This window comes from Scardinius erythrophthalmus (genome assembly GCF_964197995.2).
Source record: "Scardinius erythrophthalmus genome assembly, chromosome: 16".
Classification (NCBI taxonomy): domain Eukaryota; kingdom Metazoa; phylum Chordata; class Actinopteri; order Cypriniformes; family Leuciscidae; genus Scardinius; species Scardinius erythrophthalmus.
Window position 1 is genome coordinate 15247114 of NC_138236.1, and position 19891 is coordinate 15267004.

The 19891-nt window shown below is 36.9% G+C and overlaps 1 protein-coding gene across 1 annotated transcript; it reads left to right on the top strand.

Annotated features, from left to right (window-relative positions):
• The first annotated feature begins 4284 nt into the window (after positions 1–4284).
• lingo4b (leucine rich repeat and Ig domain containing 4b) lies at positions 4285–16530 on the top strand. Its single transcript, XM_081387909.1, has 3 exons — positions 4285–4581; positions 13473–13596; positions 14362–16530. The coding sequence occupies exon 3, from the start codon at positions 14374–14376 to the stop codon at positions 16186–16188; it is 1815 nt and encodes a 604-aa protein (XP_081244035.1). The 5' UTR covers positions 4285–4581; positions 13473–13596; positions 14362–14373; the 3' UTR covers positions 16189–16530.
• Positions 16531–19891: the final 3361 nt, after the last annotated feature.

Sequence of the window (19891 nt, forward strand, 5' to 3'; positions counted from 1 at the left end):
ACCCAGATACATTAAATGATTGAAGCATTTTTCAGTAATACACACCTGCTCATTCATGCATTACAAAAATTTTTACTTTTTTTTTTTTTGTTAATCTGATCCTGATCAGAGCCTGTGATGGTGTGTGCGTGTTTAAGTGTCGTTTTTCTAAAGCATTAAGGATTAAGCCTTATATTTCTAAACGTTTTGTGAGTGCAGATATTGTCGGCGTGAACACAATTAAATTGTTGTGAAATTATTTCATGTACAATACACATTATTTTTATTGTATTAATATTGAATTAAAAAGCTCTAGCATCCCAACTGTTGAGTCATGTTACACGGCAAAGATACCTCCCTCCGGTAGTTGTTGGCAGCAAACTCAACATCTGTTTCCTATAACTTTGCATTCCAGTCTAACCACACAGCTAAAGAAGCCCAGAATGCCTTGCTGCAGTCATATGTCTGTTCCCGTGACTATCACGAGACTTTTGATTCAGTTCAAAAGTTTTTTTTTTTTGCAGATTATTGTTCAGAAAGAGAACAACAGAACCATGCATCAAGCTTCCCTTTTTGTAAACACTATTGTATATAGTTTATACACTACCAGTCAAAAGTTTGCACACAACTAGCTATACCTATTTTTTAACATTTGAGAGAAACAGTAAAGTCCTCAAAATTATGAACAGAAATGCAGGTGACCGAAAAATGTTAAACAAATCAAGTCAACCTTTGTTAAGCTTTACACTCTGGGCTTCTTTCAACCAACGTCATGAGGTGCATTCATTTTTTAATATTAAATATATAAATATAATATTATATATTTCAAATTGTATTTTTTTTTTTTTTTTTTTTTTTTTAGTAAAAAAAAAAGTGCTGCATTCCATTCATTAATCCCATCACTGGAGCTTGCTTTTGTTTTCCAGTGCCGCCACCATTGATGCATAGATGTGCACATGCTGGGGATTAGAGTTGAGACACAGAGGGCCTGGCAAACTATACATTATTGTAGTCTTTGAAGAGCAAGAGCACATTCACAATTTCACAGCTGTACCATCTGCCACGTGCACAGGGATCTGAGAGTTTGTGATGGCAGGATTTGACCAATACAAATCAGTGTGCAGCAACTCTAAGCCAAGGTCAGTACAGCATTTGTGAAGGCAGGTCAGAGAGAGTTGTGTAAATGGATAAATGGATAAACAGAAAAATAGAAAGAGAGAGAGAGAGAGAGAGAGAGAGAGAGAGAGAGAGAGAGAGAGAGAGAGAGAGAGAGAGAGAGAGAGAGAGAGAGAGAGAGAGAGAGAGAGAGAGAGAGAGAGAGAGAGAGAGAGAGAGAGAGAGAGAGAGAGAGAGAGAGAGAGAGAGAGATTCTGCTGGGAATGATGTAGTAGATTTCAGAAGGTTGTGCTGGGATAGGAGATAAACATCCTTTTACAATCCTTTTTAAATGTACAATAAACAACAGCAAATAATCCCAATTCCTGGCTGAATACCAAGGCAGTGCTGCAGAAGACGTGTTAGAAAGGAGAAAACGCCCTGAATGAGAAGTAATTAATTAAAGGGCTCCCATGCATTTTCTGACAAAGCAAATTAAGACAGTGGCAGACAGTAAGACATCTTTGTATATAATTTAATCTATTTCAAATAGATTAATGGATAAGGTTTAATATTTGAAAGCTAAATATCTCCATAAATATCTAAAGATAGCTATCTCTGTTAAAAACTGAAAATACATCTGACTTAAGAACAACATGTTCTTTCTGTTCCATCCTCGACCTAAACACAGGCTCTACTCTTCAGCACAATGATAACCTCACAAAACAAAAGAAACACTTTAAATCTCAAAGACCATTAAGCATATCATCATATTCAATAAGGGAGAGTTGGTATAGAGCTAAATTTAAGTGTATTAATGACAAAACACTTTTTAATTAGTACAAAGACTGTGTGGGATCTGTGAATTAAACCACTTTATGATGATATCACCATAAAAAATAGCCAACATAACCTCCTTCGCAGTAAATAATGTTTTTTTCTTAAACACACTGTTAGAAACAGAGAGAAAAAGCTAACAATAAGACAAGGGTCAAGAGCCCACTGAACACTGATCGCCATAATGATGACTTCAAATGAAACATTTTCAGTAGCACATCTAAACGTTAATTCTCAATAAGAACTTTTGTAGATGTATGGCAGACATAAATTCAATATGTCAATCAATACATATAGCTTTGGAACTGCAAGCTTAAGTCGAACATGCAAACATGCAATTCCAAACTTTCTGAAACAAACGTTCAACACATAACAACACACATAGACATTTTAAACCTTATTCCGCCCCCAGGCTTTTATCTCCGCGCCCGAAATCTAAACCATCTGTCCCAGTGTCTGAGGCATTTAATTCAGACAATTTGATCATATTACAGTATCTCTATAGTTGATAACACTATAGTTAGACAGACAGTAACATGAAAAGACAAAGGGTTTGGTAAAATAGGCCAGTCTTGTTTTGATGGATTACTTTCGTGAAGTTTAAAGAACTTAGAGCTGCTTAATGAGGATAAAGGTGAATGCTTCCTATATTAGAGACTTTTCTGCACTCAGTCCCTTCTTTCATTTGAAATGTTTTCCCTCTAGTGGCCAGATTTAATTAAAATCCTACAGGCAATGTGGAGAGTGTCACTGTTCTCCCAAACCACTATCTGCTATTCCAGTGCAGATATCTCTGTTTCTATTTTACTTGCACTATCCATGGATTGTAATATAAGCAAATAACCATGTGAAAACCTGTTGCCATTGGCAATAGCATGACCTGCATGATTCATTGTTTTTTTTAGACTAAATATCACACCCCTGTTATTCATTTCATTTGTACACTGGTGCCAAAATTAGCATTTATGGTTCATTGGCTGTATAATTCTTGTCATCCTCACTAAAAAAAATAGAATAGAATAAAGGATAACATATCCTTTTTACATTAATGGTGCTGGTTAATGTTGTGTGATGTCCATTAAAAAGGCACTGAAGTTAGTTAAGAATAAATGCATTCTGAATGTTAGCGATTATGTGGCTACTCGTGGTTTTTTCATCATGAAGGGTAAAATCTAGCACAGACTGATTAACCACAGAGATGTTTTAAGGCAAGTTATATAACATTGTTGTCTCTCCACAGATGGTGAACTCCAAACTTTGTGTATTATAAAATGAAGGTGATTGGCTGTTCTTAAAAATCATTTATTAAAAGCTATTTTAGTTCCTGGGGGATCTGACCCTGGTTAGAGGATCTTGTTTGCAGGCCTGCACACATCTGACTTAAAGCCTCATGAATACAAATAGTTTGATTTATCATTATCTTATCTGCACTGTACTTAGCAAACACCATAAAAAAATATAGTTATTTTAACCAAAAAGTATTAAAAAAATAAAAAACCTTATACAGTTATTTTAAAAGACAATGAAAATGATTTTTTTTAACCAAAAATATTGTTAAATGTATTAAAAGTAAAAATTATGAATGATCTAATATACGGGAATGTACAAAATACAGTAGGCTATTTAACAAAGCAATAGGCCTACATACTTTTACAGTGCAACATTTTAATATATAAGAGTAATAATTAATACATTTTTAAATCAGTAGGCTATATGCTACAAGTAGCCAAGTGATTGCATAATCATGTGGAAATGGGAATTCCCAGAATTCCCTGTGGAACCACTGCAAAGCAAACATAATTTATTTAAAATGTTGGTCGGCCATTTTTAGACAATTTATGTTGCCTTTTAGTTGATGTTTATTGCATGTTAATGTTGCCTTTTAGTTGATGTTTATTGCATGTTATGGCTAAATCTGAGTCATAACTCTTGTAATATTGTCACATTTTTACAGTAGCCTAAAAGTCTGTCAAGGACGCCAGCTTTTTACCTTTTTTATTTATTTATTTATTTAAAGTAGACTAATTTCAGTTTTGGATTTTGTTCTCTTTTCTACAAAATACCAAGCAATTAAAACCAGTTTACCACAAAAAGTCACACTGTGAGCATTTGTATCGAATAAATCGACTAAAGTAAACATGTGTCCCATGAGATGTTTTCAACCATCCACAAGCCACGAGTCTCACTCAGGCAACCATCTGCTGCTTTACCTAAATCCGGAGATTTGGCCAAGCCTCACAAATATCTGTCATTCTCTCAGAGTGCCCTCACGAGTGTTATCCTTCATCAGCTCTGCTGAATAGACCAGTAAACACCGATCTGCTCTCTAAACCGCTGGGGTTTGGATGTTCACTCGTATTGAAACGGGCAGGTGGGAGTTGGAAGTTAGAGGAGCGAGTGCAGAGAGGAGCGTCAGTACGGAGAACAGCCAACCTAAATTAAGGTTACAATTATCCTACTAGACCCCGGAGGGATGTGTCGTAGACAGGAGGAATTAATGAAGAAACAAAGCGATTAAAAACATTCGGGTCTTGTCTCAAGACAGGCTCGTCGTCTTTCTGAGCACGATGTTAGAGGACATTGTGCAGAAGTGAGGAACTGCGAACCGAGATGGACAAAGACTTGGAGAGCTATGAAATCCATGCCATGCAGATAATGTGAGGGGAGCGGGTGAGTTCCTTCGTGTTTTGTTCTGATAGTTTACTTATAGTCAAAGTAATGTTTGTTTGGTGTTCTTCAAGGTTATGACTAATTTTGAAGTTACTCATTTCGTCACATTCAGACTTCTTACTCATGGATGTCAAAACATAGCCCATTGTCTGTTACATTATTTTAAGCTGAACAACAGACATTAAAGTTAAACGACTCTTGCTGTAGACTCTTGTTGTAACCACAATATGTGAGGAATTTCATTCTAACACTATGGTTTCCAATGTATAGATGATATTGTGGATGCACATGGTCAATTTGATGTATTCTTACATAGGCTGTTTACGTTTCTTTAAAAAACTAAAAAATATGATTCAAATAAATTTTTGTTAAAATATCAGGTAGTGTGTAAAGCTGGTAAATTGAGTAGAGATGGATTGATGAATTAGACTCAATGACTCTAGATAGATAGACTGACGATAGATAGATAGATAGATAGATAGATAGATAGATAGATAGATAGATAGATAGATAGATAGATAGATAGATAGATAGATGATTGATTGATTGACCAATTAGATTCAATGACAGATAGATAGATAGATAGATAGATAGATAGATAGATAGATAGATAGATAGATAGAAGATTGATTGATTGATTGATTGACTCTCTCTATATATAGATAGATAGATAGATAGATAGATAGATAGATAGATAGATAGATAGATAGATAGATAGATAGATAGATAGTTAGATAGATGATTTATTGACTGACCAATTAGATTCAATGGCTCTAGATAGATAGATAGATGATTGATTGATTGATTGATTGATTGACCAATTAGATTAAATGACTCTAGATAGATAGATACATACATAGATATAGATAGATAGATGATTGACTGACCAATTAGATTCATTGACTGTAGATAGATAGATAGATAGATAGATAGATAGATAGATAGATAGATAGATAGATAGATAGATAGATAGATAGATAGATAGATAGATAGATAGATAGATAGAGTTGTTTCTTAGTTTGTTTAAGCCCAATTGACAGGGCCAGATTTGGTTTTGGAGGCAAACAACTAAAAATAGCAGTCAGGGGCACCAGTGGTCAGCTGGCATTGTGTGCAGCATTCGCATTCCCGCATGGTCACTGAGGTTTCAGAGGCCCCTGGCAGTCATGGCTGTCTTAATTAGAACTAATCAATCTGAGCAAGTTCTGTCTAATGAGATTTCAAACAGGATCCCACATCCCGCATGATGTGCAGCACTGTAAATTCCTGTCGCGCACTCGTGAACCAGCGCTGAAGGAGCGCAAGTTTTGGGGCCGGTCCAGACGAGCACTTTAATCAGAAGCATTGTAATGCACAGCAGGGCCTGATTTATCACCAGTTGATGGGGCGGAGCGGTAAAAGCACTTACTTGATCACTGGTTTGTTTTGCTTGGTCACTTGACATTCTCATCATGCCCTCATATATCGGCATGTGATTTATGAGGTCTGCCGCTATGAAGTCATTTTGGAGTGGGGTTTAATATCACTGAACAGGTGCAGATGCCCTGTTTTGACCAGTTTTGTCTTTTTAATAATGCACAGCAGTTACCTTTGAACTAAATTTGAGATTTGTGGCCCTGATAAGTCCGCCTCACATTGTGAGCATCATCCTGGTTCTTTGTGTAATCCTGCTGCCCTAAAACGGACCTATTTAGGACCGCTTAGACAGTGAACTATCCAGGCCACCATATGACCCTGCTAATGGGTGTCCTGTATTACAGCACACAGCCAGATGAAGAGAACTTTCCCTACAGACCAGACCCATCTTTTAACTAAGCAATAGCCGTGCTGTTTAATTTTTTTTTTTTTTTTTTTTGTAAAGAATGTTTCATTTAAGAGCTGGATCTGTGACCCTGGATGGTAGGCAATCTGTCAGCACTAGAGTTTCAATGCCAATTGATGGATTAAAATCTATGGACGTCTAATACATGGGCGAAGCAGATTCTGTGCTTTTCACAGATGACATATGAGCTTAAACCACATCCATATGTGTGAACTCTCACAATCACACAAAAAATCAATGGACTCGTACTTGATTTATACTCTCTGCTTCAAGACACGTTGCATCAATGGAATGAAATCTGAATCCGGGCCCTTTTGTCTTTTAAAAACTTGATTCAAATTAACAATTAACTTGTGCAATGCACATATGCAGTGACCTTGTTACATTAATGCATTCAGTTTAGCCTGAGGTGACCTCGTTTTTGTGTCCTTGAAAAGTTACTGTTAAAGTCATTTTAAAACACTCATGCACATACAGTATGTGTGTTGCCTTCTGGCAGGCAGTAACATGCGAGATGATGATCTTGTGTTCAGTTTTCCATAGATACATTTATTTTGCATTACATTTTAATGTCTTTGGGTTACACAATGTACACGCACTGAATGAAGTGACCAGCACAAAGCTGAATTATCATAATCTGTCCTTCAGACATGTTGTTATCCCAGCGTGACCTCTCTCAGCTGCTCCACATAATCATGAAAAACAGTGAAAGCATGTACATTCATATTTGTTTGACCAAGTAAAAAATATAAACAACATATTAGATATTGTTTTCTGTGCTAAATACCTATAGCAATTATTTGTCTATAACTGAGTGTTTTTTTAATAGTTTTATTTCTGATTTCTGGCGCAAATTTAAATAATTATTATATTACAATAACAAGACTTAATGCATAAAAATACACAATAACAATGCAAATGTTTAAATTCAAAAATAATAATTTCAAGGGATGCACTGAGATAATCATGTTCATGTTATGGCTGATAAAAGATAAATGTTACAGTATCAAAACACAATTTAATATTTAATACTTTTTTGTCAAATTAAATAAACCTAAAAACTAAACCTAAACATTTTAAATGCTACAAGTGGATTTAGGCATTAGAAAATTATAATGTACAGTATATGAAAATCTGATATTTTTTTAATTAAACAGTGTTTTTAAAGTTGAACTTAAAGTGAGCATTAGATGACGGCAAAGGCAATCTAGATGTAAAAATAGGGGAAACCATAAGTCGTTAACCATAATTCAATAAATAGTTTAATAATTAAACTAGTAGTGTGCATGGTGGTTTGCTGTTCCCAGGGAAACTATAATCTGATAAGGTGTTAATGGCGTTGTACACAAAAACAAGACATTGGCAAACAACCACCACTAAGGCAGCAAAATCAGTCACACTTTAACAGAGGCTGAGACTATAAATGCTTGTTTTATATGCTACACATGCAAACACACAATGGATATGTTTTTTAAACTTTCAGCAAAGGTGGATTACAGAAGGATGAGCAGAAGCGTCTTGTAAATTCACTGTGGGCTTGAAATGCAAACACTTCGAGGAAGCATCTGTGTTTTGTGCATCCAAGTGTGAACCTCACCTTCTCTGTAATATTTATTTTTCCATTCCCCGGGCAAGCTCGAAAGGGAACAAATACTCCATGTCCTGAAGATCTGTCATCATATCCCATAGCTAAACAACACCTGTTTCTGAAAGCTTTGAATACTTGCGTTCATTCCCATGGCTTTATTCTGTGGCGGGGTTGGTAGGCCAGGGGCCATAAACAGCCTCTTTCTCACTTTGATGCAATTGTTTCTGTGAAGAACTGATGTGAGGAATTCTAATTGGAGATTGGAGAGTGGCTCAGGGTAGTTTCCCCCCGGCTGGGACGAGAATAGCACGGGCATCAAGAGGCAGGTGAACCACATTCCCTGGCTGCACTCTGAGGTTAGAGGTCATGCTAAACATGCAGGTTGGAGACCTCTGATATTGTCACTGAAATTTTAGACACTGTTGTAAGGTAAAATAAAGGGTAAAAATAAAATATCTTGTGGTTTTGGGTGACATTTTGTGAATATCCTATAATGTTGAAAGGTAATTTTCATTTCAAAATGGCTGGATTCCCTCATCATTTTGCTCTGCGCATCCCTCCCCTGACCTTTCACAGTAAAATACACAGCTAAAACTCAATAATTAGGGGTGTAACGATACGCGTATTTTTCGCGACCAAAATTTCGTTATTTCAAATGTAGGCGCGTCGCGCGTGGCAAGCGCGCTCATAATGTAAGAGACGCCGGCGCGACCACAACATTGCCCAACATCAAATGGCAAACGTAATGCAAGCGGAACGAAACTGCTCGTTATTGTGTGGTTGAAGGACCGTTTATCTGTTTGGACCAGTGCAGCGCGAGCCGATCGTGATCATGGGACACCGTCACTACACAGCGCTAATAAGAGATCCAGTAAAGAAAGCATTTGAATTCGCCACAGAAGTAATAACATCACTGCGAGATCTAGAGAAAAACATTCACATTTCTCCGTTATTAACGGATCAAACAGCGCTGACGACGTGGAAACCTGGAAGAAACATTGTGCCATGAATGAACTATCCAGTGTCCACAGATCAGCAACATTCACCATGGATTTACTGTAGTAACACTACACTGTAACCATGGAAGTTTGGCAGGAATAGTAGGCTATAATGCCTTCAAGTAACATTAGGCTACGGCGGTTTTATTTTGACATTATGAATACAATTGCTGCCCTCAAATGTTAATCTGAGCTAAAATAAACCTTTGTTTATAACTACTACATTATTACATTTCATTTTTTCCAAGGAGCTGTTTTGTTTTATATGCTCCTAAGAAGAGTCAATTATAGCTCTAGAATTGCTCAAAGTAAAAAAAAAGATCATACTTTATGATGTTAGTTTTAATAAAAAAAAATTAAAAAAAATTAAATCAAGGAAATTTCTCTGTCATTTCTTTCTTTTTGCTTTATCAAAAACATACCGAACCGTGCCGAACCGAACCGTGACACAAGTGTATCGTATCGAAACCGAACCGTGAATTTTGTGAACCGTTACACCCCTATCAATAATACTTCTTTTCTTACTGTTATAAGCCCTTCTGCATGCCTGGAGCCAGTGAAGTGCAAATTGGAGTCTATCTGCAGAGGCTTTAAGTGTTGTGTTTACTAATGGAGTCAGGGGAACAGCTACAGCAGCAGTGGAAAGCTTTTGCCCCCCTTTTATAGTATCTGGCAGACGTCCATGTCAGTTATTGTAACCTAATGAAGCCTGTCTGACCCTGATGAGTTTTGACTGTTGATGTGAAAGTTTGAAAATCAGGCCTGAAATGAGAAAAACAACACATTATTCGGGTGTGTTCAGCTTAGTGAGGGCTGGCTAACTGTGATGACATTGCATCAGATCGACAAGGGCACACTCGATGTTTGGCAGAGTGTTGATTGTTAGATAAGAGCATTGCCAAAGCTGGAATGTAGGACGGTCCTGTATGTGATTATGCAAAAGTTTTACTATGAGGCATCTTATTGGGTTTGGGCCACAAATTTAAATTTTAACAATGTTATTGAAAAAAATATAAACATGTTTTGTGTGCATGGTTTAAAGGGGTGATATAATGACCTTTTCACAAGATGTAAAATAAGTCTTTGATGTCCCCTGAGTGTGTATGCAAAGTTTTAGCTCAAAATACCCCACAGATATTTTTATACAGCATGTTAAAAGTTGTCACTTTTTGAGGGTGAGCAAAAACGCACCGTTTTTTGTGTGTGTCCCTTTAAATGCAAATGAGCTGCTGCTCCCAGCACAGAGGGCGGAGCTTCAACAGCTTGAGTCCTTTTGCCTCACACAAACATGCACTGGAAATTTCAAAAACTTTTAGCCTTTTATGTTCAAACCGGAGTCAGAAAGATGAAGTCAGACTCAAGATGAAGTGACAACATGTAGACAACATTTCTGAATGGTTAGTGGGTGAATTTATGTAGCTTATGTTTAGTTATCCTCTAGTCATTAATTAGCATATTCTGTCTTGATAATCTATAAATCGCGTTCCCGGGGGCGGGGTTTATTTAAATTTTAGGGTTAGTGATGTCACTAACCTGGGAGGAATGTTGTGTAGTCCCTACCAGCCTTTGTTGTAGTCCTTAAAAAGTAATTTCTTTAAAAGCAAATATCTCCCTTTGCTTTGAACTTTGAGCGTTGTAACTTTGCAGATGTTGTTTATGCTTAAACAGCAACATTACACACTAACTAAAGTTAGAAAAGTGAAATCATTCAACCACCCCTTTAAAATAAATAAGAATATAAAATATATTTTATATAAATGTATATTAATGTATTTTATAAATTAATATACAGTAAGAATAAAGCAAAATATAAACACACACACACACACACACACACACATATATATATATAAATTAAAATATGGATATTTTACATTTTTATTTATTTTAAACCACAAATACAAATAAAGGCATAGGAAAACGGTTTTACTATGAGGCATCTTGGGTTTGGGCCATCAAAAAGTAATATATATATATATATATATATATATATATATATATATATATATATATATATATATATATATATATATATATATAATAAATATGAATAACATATAGCCTAAACAATTTATTTTAACCATAAATGCTATATATAGAGATTTTGTACAGAACAAGAAAAATATTTTTAATTGAAAGCAATCTCAAAGCCAGCTGTCGAGATGTTTTAGCATTAAAATCATGAGATCAAAATCACTTATGCTAAGTTTTCTTGCTCTTATTAATAGCAATCAAGATGAGCTTAGTTGTCTGACAGTGTGAAAATGCCATTTAGGCAAGCAGCAAGACACAGAGCAAGAGTTTTGTCACCTCCATGTTCAGATCTCCTACACCTGCTGCACTGTGTCTTTCACAAGACGACAGAGAGGGATTCACACCCTTAATTTGTGTAAGCCAGGCTCTCTGCTGTGTGGAAAACCAATATGGTGTCAAAACAGCCAAGCCAATAGTGATTCTCTCTCCCTCCTTTGGCTAGATACGGCATTATGAGCTTAGTTGGCCAGTATAAGGCCTTTGTGTGGAGACTGGGGACGACACTGAACTGGAGAGCTCAGAGAAACAAGTCAACCTCATTTTAAGTGTTTTTTAGCAGGAACAGGTTCAAAATAGATGCTTTGTGTGTAAACAGGAGAACAAGAGAATCCCAGACCCATGTGAATAGGCTATATTAAGCAAGCAAGCAGTGGGAGAGGTGCAATGCAAGGCTGGTAGGACTTTGTCACGACAAGGTAGGAGTTTGTACCCATTTCATTCAGTTCATTTGTACGCAAAGTACTACTGTACCAGAAATTTGTACAAATACTATGTATAACTATGATATATTAAGCATTTAAATTCCAATTTAGTTTATTTTTATAGACTTTTTATGTATTTAAAAACAGGTCTGCTAATGTGATATTTTAGAGATGCAGTTTCTGATATCTACTGACCTTCAAGTAATTCTAAACCTGTTTTTTCTAAAAGATTCTAAAAGAGTTTTTCTTCTGTTAAACACAAAAGAAGATATTTTGAAGAACCAAGCAGTTTCTGGTCCCCATTGACTTCCATAGTATATATTTTTTTTCATACTATGGAAGTCAATGGGGACCAGCAGCTGTTTGGTTACCCACATTCTTCTTTTGTGTTCAACAGAAGAAAGAAACTCATAGAGGTTTAGAACAACTTGAGGGAGAGTAAATGATGACGACATTTTCATTTTTGGGTGAACTATCCCTTTAAGTATTTTGTTAAATGTCACCTTTACTGAGGTGTACATGTGAGGTATTGAGGTTAATAAATTGAAGCATCTTTATGATGCAAAATGTTTTCTGAGGCAAAGACTCGCAAGCTGTCTTTCCCTTTAGAGGTGATGATTCATGAATAAAAACTGTGCATGATAAAGATAAATAAAAGATTCTTGTGCTGCTTATTGACATTTAACGTTCAGTGAACAAACAAATCCAAATAGGCTAAATTACTGAGGATAATTGCACTTATTGAAAGAACAAATCTCATTCTCATCTCAATCCATCACGTTGCCTTGATTTCCTTTCTCAGTACAAAGCTAAACATCCCAGGTGTGTAAAGTTCTCTCAAAACCCACATTGCTATAATATTTTGTTTCCTTTTTATTTTTTACAGTGCAGTTTTACCTTAATTCAGTGCATGTATGTTCAGATAATGAATTACTCTTGATTTAGACTGCATGTTAAATTCATATATTATTGTGCAGTCCAGTGTTTTTCTCTGGGCTCTGATGGGTCGTTTGGCTCAGCTCAGTCCATTAAACTGAAGCAGTCAACGTCTGTCCATGCTGAGTGGGTAATTCCTAATTTGTGTCTAGGTCTCTGCACCTGCACCCTGTGACATGAGGTTAAGATGGACTGTAGTGAAAGTGCCCTGCACACACCTGTCCTCTCACATCAGACCCACTAGAGATGTAAATGCAGAGGGCTGGACTGAAATAAGCATGTTACCGTGCAGCTGTCACCTGTCTAATCATTTTTATTTACTGTCAGGGTTATGTTTAGGTCTGTTTAGTTTTGTATTCAGTTATTTGTTCCCGTTTTGCCAGTGTTCTGTGTTCCCTAGTTAGTTTCCTTATTAGTTTCTACGTACAGTTCTTTCAGTGTTCGGTCTCGTTTACGTTTATGTTTAAGTGTGGTTAGACTTGTTATGTCTCCTGTGGGTTTCCTGAAGTGATTGTTGAGTGTATTAAATACTATTTCCTTGAATCTCATGGTGCCGTGCCGAATCGTTACATTTCCCAAATGAGTGTGCATTTAAATCACACACATACATTTTGCTGTCTCGTACAAAAACATGTCTAGAATGTTCCACTGCTGTCCTTCATCAGGAATGGATGAAAAGCTGTTCTACAACTTCAGTTGTGTCTGGATCAGTCGGTCTGTCTAAAAGCAGAGGATTAAAGAGATTGTTAGCACAAATCATCATAAATCAGTCTCAATATTTTTTGCTGTTTTTTCTCTTCTCTCTGCTTTAGGCTTTTGGAAGTGTGACGTAACGTCTAAATGTGACTAAATGCATCTCCATCGAACACTGAGCCCGACATAGATACCATCCTGAAAATATCTGGTTATGAGAACTGGCACTACAAAAGTCCCTTGGTAAGTATAACTAGACAAATAAAAAATATGAGTTATGGGTAAAGCAGCAACGTTTGTCTTCTAATTCAATAATTTTACATCTATAGCTCTTGAAAATGCTTATTTTAGATGCAGAATAATACTTCCGTTGTGATTGATCAAGATGCATTTGGGTCAATAACAAAACACTCATTTTCATTTATTTAATTTTTTTGTTTATATCTATTGATTTATTCAAAAAACATTAAAAAAATTAAAAATAAACATATTATGCAAATGCATCTCATACATACAATTACTTCTCTTCTATGATGAGCATATTTTTAATTTCTGAATTGAAATGAACACTGATATTTTGGGGAGAGATAAAGTCACATATGTCAGGGTAATAAAACGTGATGAAAATAATGTCATAATGAAAAAAAGCCAAATTAAAATAATGAAATTCTTGAAAAGAAAACCTTATATAATCTATTGCTATTCATTCTTAGAAAGAATATTTTAACAAGACTGATTCAATACTTATTAACTGTTAAGAAGATAGTTTTTTACTTTGATTAATATATTTAAAAACATTTTTGAAAATAGCTAATTAAATCAATGATTACATTTTTTTTTTTCCAATTTAATGACTTGTGTGACCATCAAGTATTCTTTTCCTAAACTTCTTCAGTGATTCAAAAGGTTTTTCAAAACCCCATGAAATCAACAAGAATACACAGATTACAACTTGATATTATGTTCCTTATTGTGGACACACTTATATGTCATTTTCCTTTTTTGCAGGAAGGAGGTAAGATGTTCATGGATCTGTGTGGCCAGCGAGGCGCATGGACAGTCCTGCTGCTGTGGTGCCTAAACCTATCAGCTGCTGACCTCACCTGCCCGCAGAAATGCACTTGTTACCGTGACACGTTGGAGGCCAACTGCTCCTCAAGACACCTGACGGGTGTGCCTGAGGGGTTACCCAACAATGCCAAACGCGTAGACCTTTCAAGAAACCAACTGAAAACGCTGGCTAGGCGTCAGTTCTCCGGCCTGTCAAAGCTTGAGGACCTGGACCTGAGTGAGAACATCATCTCCATGATTGAGGTGGAAACATTTCAGGGGCTGAAGAACCTGCGATACTTGAGGATAAAGAACAACCGCCTGAAGATCCTCCCGGTCGGGGTCTTCTCCGGCCTCTCCAACCTTCAACGTCTGGACATCAGTGAGAATGAGATCCTGGTTTTCCTGGATTACACATTCCGGGACATGACTAACTTACAGCAGCTCGATGCAGGAGAAAACGACCTGGTGTTTATCTCGCAGCGGGCTTTTGTTGGGCTGCAGGCGCTGAAGGAGCTGAACGTGGACCGCAGCAATCTGACCTCCATCCCCACTGAGGCTCTGTCGCAACTTCAGAGCTTGACCAAGCTGCGCCTGCGCAGGCTGACCATAAGCGTGTTGCCCAACAATGCCTTTCGCCGACTGCACCAGCTGCGCACGTTGCAGATCCTCCACTGGCCTTCTCTCGAGACGTTACATAGCAACAGCCTGGTTGGTCTCAACCTTACCACTTTAGTTTTAAGCAACTGTAACCTTAGCTCTGTACCTTACGCTCCACTGCGCCATCTCACTTACCTGCGGTACCTCGACCTGTCCTACAACCCCATCACCTCCATAGAAGGCAACTTGCTGGGGGAGCTTCTGCGGCTGCAAGAGTTGCACCTGGTAGGTGGGAGCCTGCTACGTATTGAGCCAGCTGCCTTCAGGGGTCTGGTCCACTTTCGTCTGCTCAACGTGTCCTCGAATCGTCTGACGACATTGGAAGAAAGCGTCTTCCACTCGGTAGGGAACTTGCAGACACTGCGGCTGGACAGAAACCCGTTGGCTTGCGACTGCAGGCTACTCTGGGTTGTGCGGCGACGTCGGAGACTGGATTTCGACGGCCGCCAACCCACCTGTTCGGCTCAGAATCAGCACAAGAAGGCATTTCGTGACTTTTCCGAGGCTGATCTTCCGGTTATATTTACGTGCAGACGAGCGCAGATTCTGGACCGCCAGCTGCAGGACGCGAGTGTGTTGGAGGGCGCGAGCATACGGTTTGACTGCAGAGCCGAGGGCTATCCGTCGCCTTCTATTACCTGGCTGTCAGCCCAGCAGACTGCACTTAGCTCTGTCGGGAGAGTACGAGTGCTTGCTAATGGAAGTTTAGAAGTGCGTTATGCCCAAGTACAAGACAGTGGAACGTATCTGTGCACTGCAGCTAATGCGGCGGGGAACGACAGCATCTCCGTGAGTCTGCAAGTGGAGGGGCTCCCACAAAACCGCACCGCATCGTATTTCTCAGACGAGGGATGGATGGAAACTTCACTGCCTCCTTCCACTAACTCCTCCACACGAGTGTCAAGTCCTTACCCGTTTGATGCTAAAACTCTCATCATTGCTACCACCATGGGATTCCTCTCTTTCCTCAGCTCTGTGGCGATCTGTTTCGTGTTTATGTTCTTCTGGAGTCAGAGCAAAGGACAGATAAAACACACCGCCACTATAGACTTTGTGCCACGATCATCCATGGGTGGAGGTGGAGATGGTGGGGACACTGGGAGATTCACAATGAAGCTTATTTGAGCTGGATAATAAGAATAACAATTAGTTGAGCCTTTAAAACTGCAGTAACTCTTAAAGTTGCAGCTTGCCATCACAGCAAGGTACAAAGCCTTATGATAACATATTTTGCAAGCCTGATTGACTTTCATGTAAATAGGTACAGTATAGTAACTTATCTTTATAATAATCTCATTCATATGTAAGTAGGTTTAACTTCTCTTTTTTAATAATATTTTAGCTGAAAAGTTAGATTATTATCAAATTTAAGATAAGTAAGGTAGTATCGTTGCTTGAGCAATTCCAAAGTCTGAAGATAAACAACAAACAAATTTTCTTACTGTCCGATAGTAATAATTCATTTTGATAAAATATTAATAATAATAATTAATAAAATACTTAATAAATAAAAATTAGATTTTTTTTACTATTATTAATAGTAAATTGTATTTGAAATAGTTTTAAAAATGTAACTACATTTATTTACTACTAAATTATATATATATATATATATATATATATATATATATATATATATATATATATATATATATATATATATATATATATATATATATATATATATATATATATACACACACACACACACACACACACACACACACACAATCACACATAGTATAGTGACTAATAAATAATTAAGCAACTGTTGGATATTATTTTGGTGTGCCCTCGATTTGGTTTGTCATTTTTTTAGGCTCACAGCTCTTAGTATAATGAATAAAATCTCTTCCTTTGTAAGGCCTCAGGCACAGTTAGCCTTTAGAGATATTCATTTCACTGCCAAATTAAACCAGAACACGCCATGCGATGATGCATTTCACAGCAGTTACAATGCAGTTTTAGAAATTGTAATATTGTTGCACAAATGTATATGCAAAAGACCGAAAAAAACCCCATAGATCTATATATGTCTTAACAGCCTATTATCATCTATTGTAGTTTGTAGAAATTAAAACATTGCAACAGGAAATAAATGAATTTAACTAATAATAATTTTTTTAAAGTTAAGGATTTTAAATGGATGATAAGTTATTGAAATGGACTGCTGTATTATATATTGTGTGTGATATTGTATATTACAGATGTTATATTTATAGGTTGCAGTAAGATTACAAAAACTTTGCAAGGTCGTTCAGAAATGTCTTTTTTTTTTTTTTTTTTTTTTTTTTTAATAAACATCATCAAGTGATGTTATGCCATGCTAGTGGCTCTTATGGCTATGCACACATGGCTATGTCATGATTGCACACGCACATGGTTATTTACCTAAGATGCTTTGCGATTTATGTAATGTATATAAGTTATATTTCCACATTTTGATGTTTTTGCTAATGCATTTGTAAGTTATAATATTTTGCATTGGATCATTAAAGACTATGCAAGTCTGCCTGTTCAGAAAACCATCTTGTCTCACTATTTTTACTCCACAGGGTTCCATTTTAAACCTCCTCATTAAAAATGCAAGCACATTTCTAGGTAAATTTCTGAGTCCTGAAAGTCTGAACAATTTAGATACTGTGATCATATCTCTTTGTTACTCTGGTGCATGCAGTGTAAAATTGTCCAGATGTAAGCTCCATCTGTTTCATCAGTGCAGCACCTATAACCTTGAGTGGCTGCAGTTTTTCTTTAGCTCATCTGATTGTGGAGGATAAATGACATGAGGTGTAAGAGAGAAGAATCTGCATAATTATCTGCATCAGTCACTGTCTTGTTTGTTAAACTGAGAAATAATTGTCTCCTGCTGCCTCTCATCTGATTACCTACGATTAATGTTTTGATTTTACAGAATTTATGCCATTCATTCAGTCAAATTGATACGTGATAGATGATGGATTATTGTCTAACAGTACAGGAAGAGACGGGGAACTTGCAGTGGTTTTAGTCAGGCTGTCGTTTTTTTGGACAGACAGTTCTCAAGCTTTAACTGGATTCTGCTGAGAGAGAGAGAAAGAGAGCGAGAGAGTGAGAGTAAATAATTTCTGCTGTTGCCCAGAATAACCCAGAAAAAAAGATGATAATCACGTGTATGACCAGTGGTTTAAACCCTTTAGGATTACCTCTAGATGTCTCAATCTGTTATATAGGTCTGTCTGGCTACAGGCGTACTATGATCAAATAAAAATGCGTTGCAATTAAACTACAACTAAACAAAATAATAACAAAATTAAATAATCATTTTATTAAGATGAGAATGTTGTCACGTTTTTGTGATATATATACACACAATAAAAAATAATAAACATACTGCACAGATATAAAAGTGTGTGTGTGTGTGTGTGTGTGTGTGTGCACTCATAAATGTATTGTACAGTATGTTCCGATCTTCCTGTTCTGTACTCACTGATGTGAGGACTTATTTGTGCCACCACTTTGACCAAAATATGGCGCTTTTGCCTTTTGGCCACTAGCTGGAGCCAAAGAAAGACATATAAAAGAGACGATAGCCTGTACTATACAAAACTGCACCAGAAGCTTTAAAATTGATGTCAGTTTACACAGACATAATTTGAGAGATTTTGTGGTGCCAAATAATCTACAATGAATGGAAGAATGTAAATATGTTTCCTGGCCCACTCTGCTACTGATGCAGTGAGCTTTGGCTTGTCTGAGCTCCAAAAGTATTGATGAACCTGATGAATAGGACAATAACATGGGCAAGATGCAGAGTGAGCAGATTCTTATAGCTGATTCTGTCAAGAACTGACAAAGCAAATTTAACAGTTCACTTGAAAAAAAACAGATAATAGATTACTCGGACAGTGTGTCACATGCATCTTAAAAGCATCTGTAACAACAGTTCCCACAGTCAGGAATATGCCATGGTATTGCTAATGGCCTACTTTGTTACAAATTTCATTATATATATATAACTCTCAGAAAAAAAGGTACAAAAGCTGTCACTGGGACAGTACCCTTCAAAAGGGTTCTAATATGTACCATTTAGGTACTAATATGTACACGTTTGGTACCAATATGTACCTTTGAGGAACTTAAATCCACACTTTAGGTACAAAGGTGTCTTTTGAAAAGGTACCGCCACAGTGATAGCTTTTGTACCTTTTTTTCTGAGAGTATACAGTATATAGGATTCTGAGATTCTTACAAATATATCTTTACTTAATGGCAATTAATAATGATTATTATTACACATTATATAATATGTATACACACCATTGTCTGTCAGAATACTCGATTGTGATTGGCTGGGAGGTGTGCGTTCAAATAGTGTAATGCACAGGTAGTTCCAGTCAGTTAAACCACCATATTAATGCGCTGCTTTCATTGAAGCACACACACACACACACACACACACACACTACTGCACAGACAGACGCAGCACGCACATCTCTCTCTCTCTCTCTCTCTCTCTCTCTCTCTCTCTCTCTCTCTCTCTCTCTCTCTCTCTCTCTCTCTCTCTCTCTCTCTCTCAGATATTTACATTTACATTTTAGCAGACGCTTTTGTCCAAAACTATATATCTATATATATCTTTATATTCTTTAAACTGCCATTAACTTATATGCAGGGTATTTTTTTGTGAAGGTTAAAATACTGGGTATTTAACATCTCCCCAGAAATGGGGGGGGGGGGGGACATTGGCCCTATAAACATTTCTAAATGTTTAAATGTTATAATGTTAGCAACACCCCTGTCTAAATGTAAATTATAATATGTATACATCTATGAGATCTACAAACTG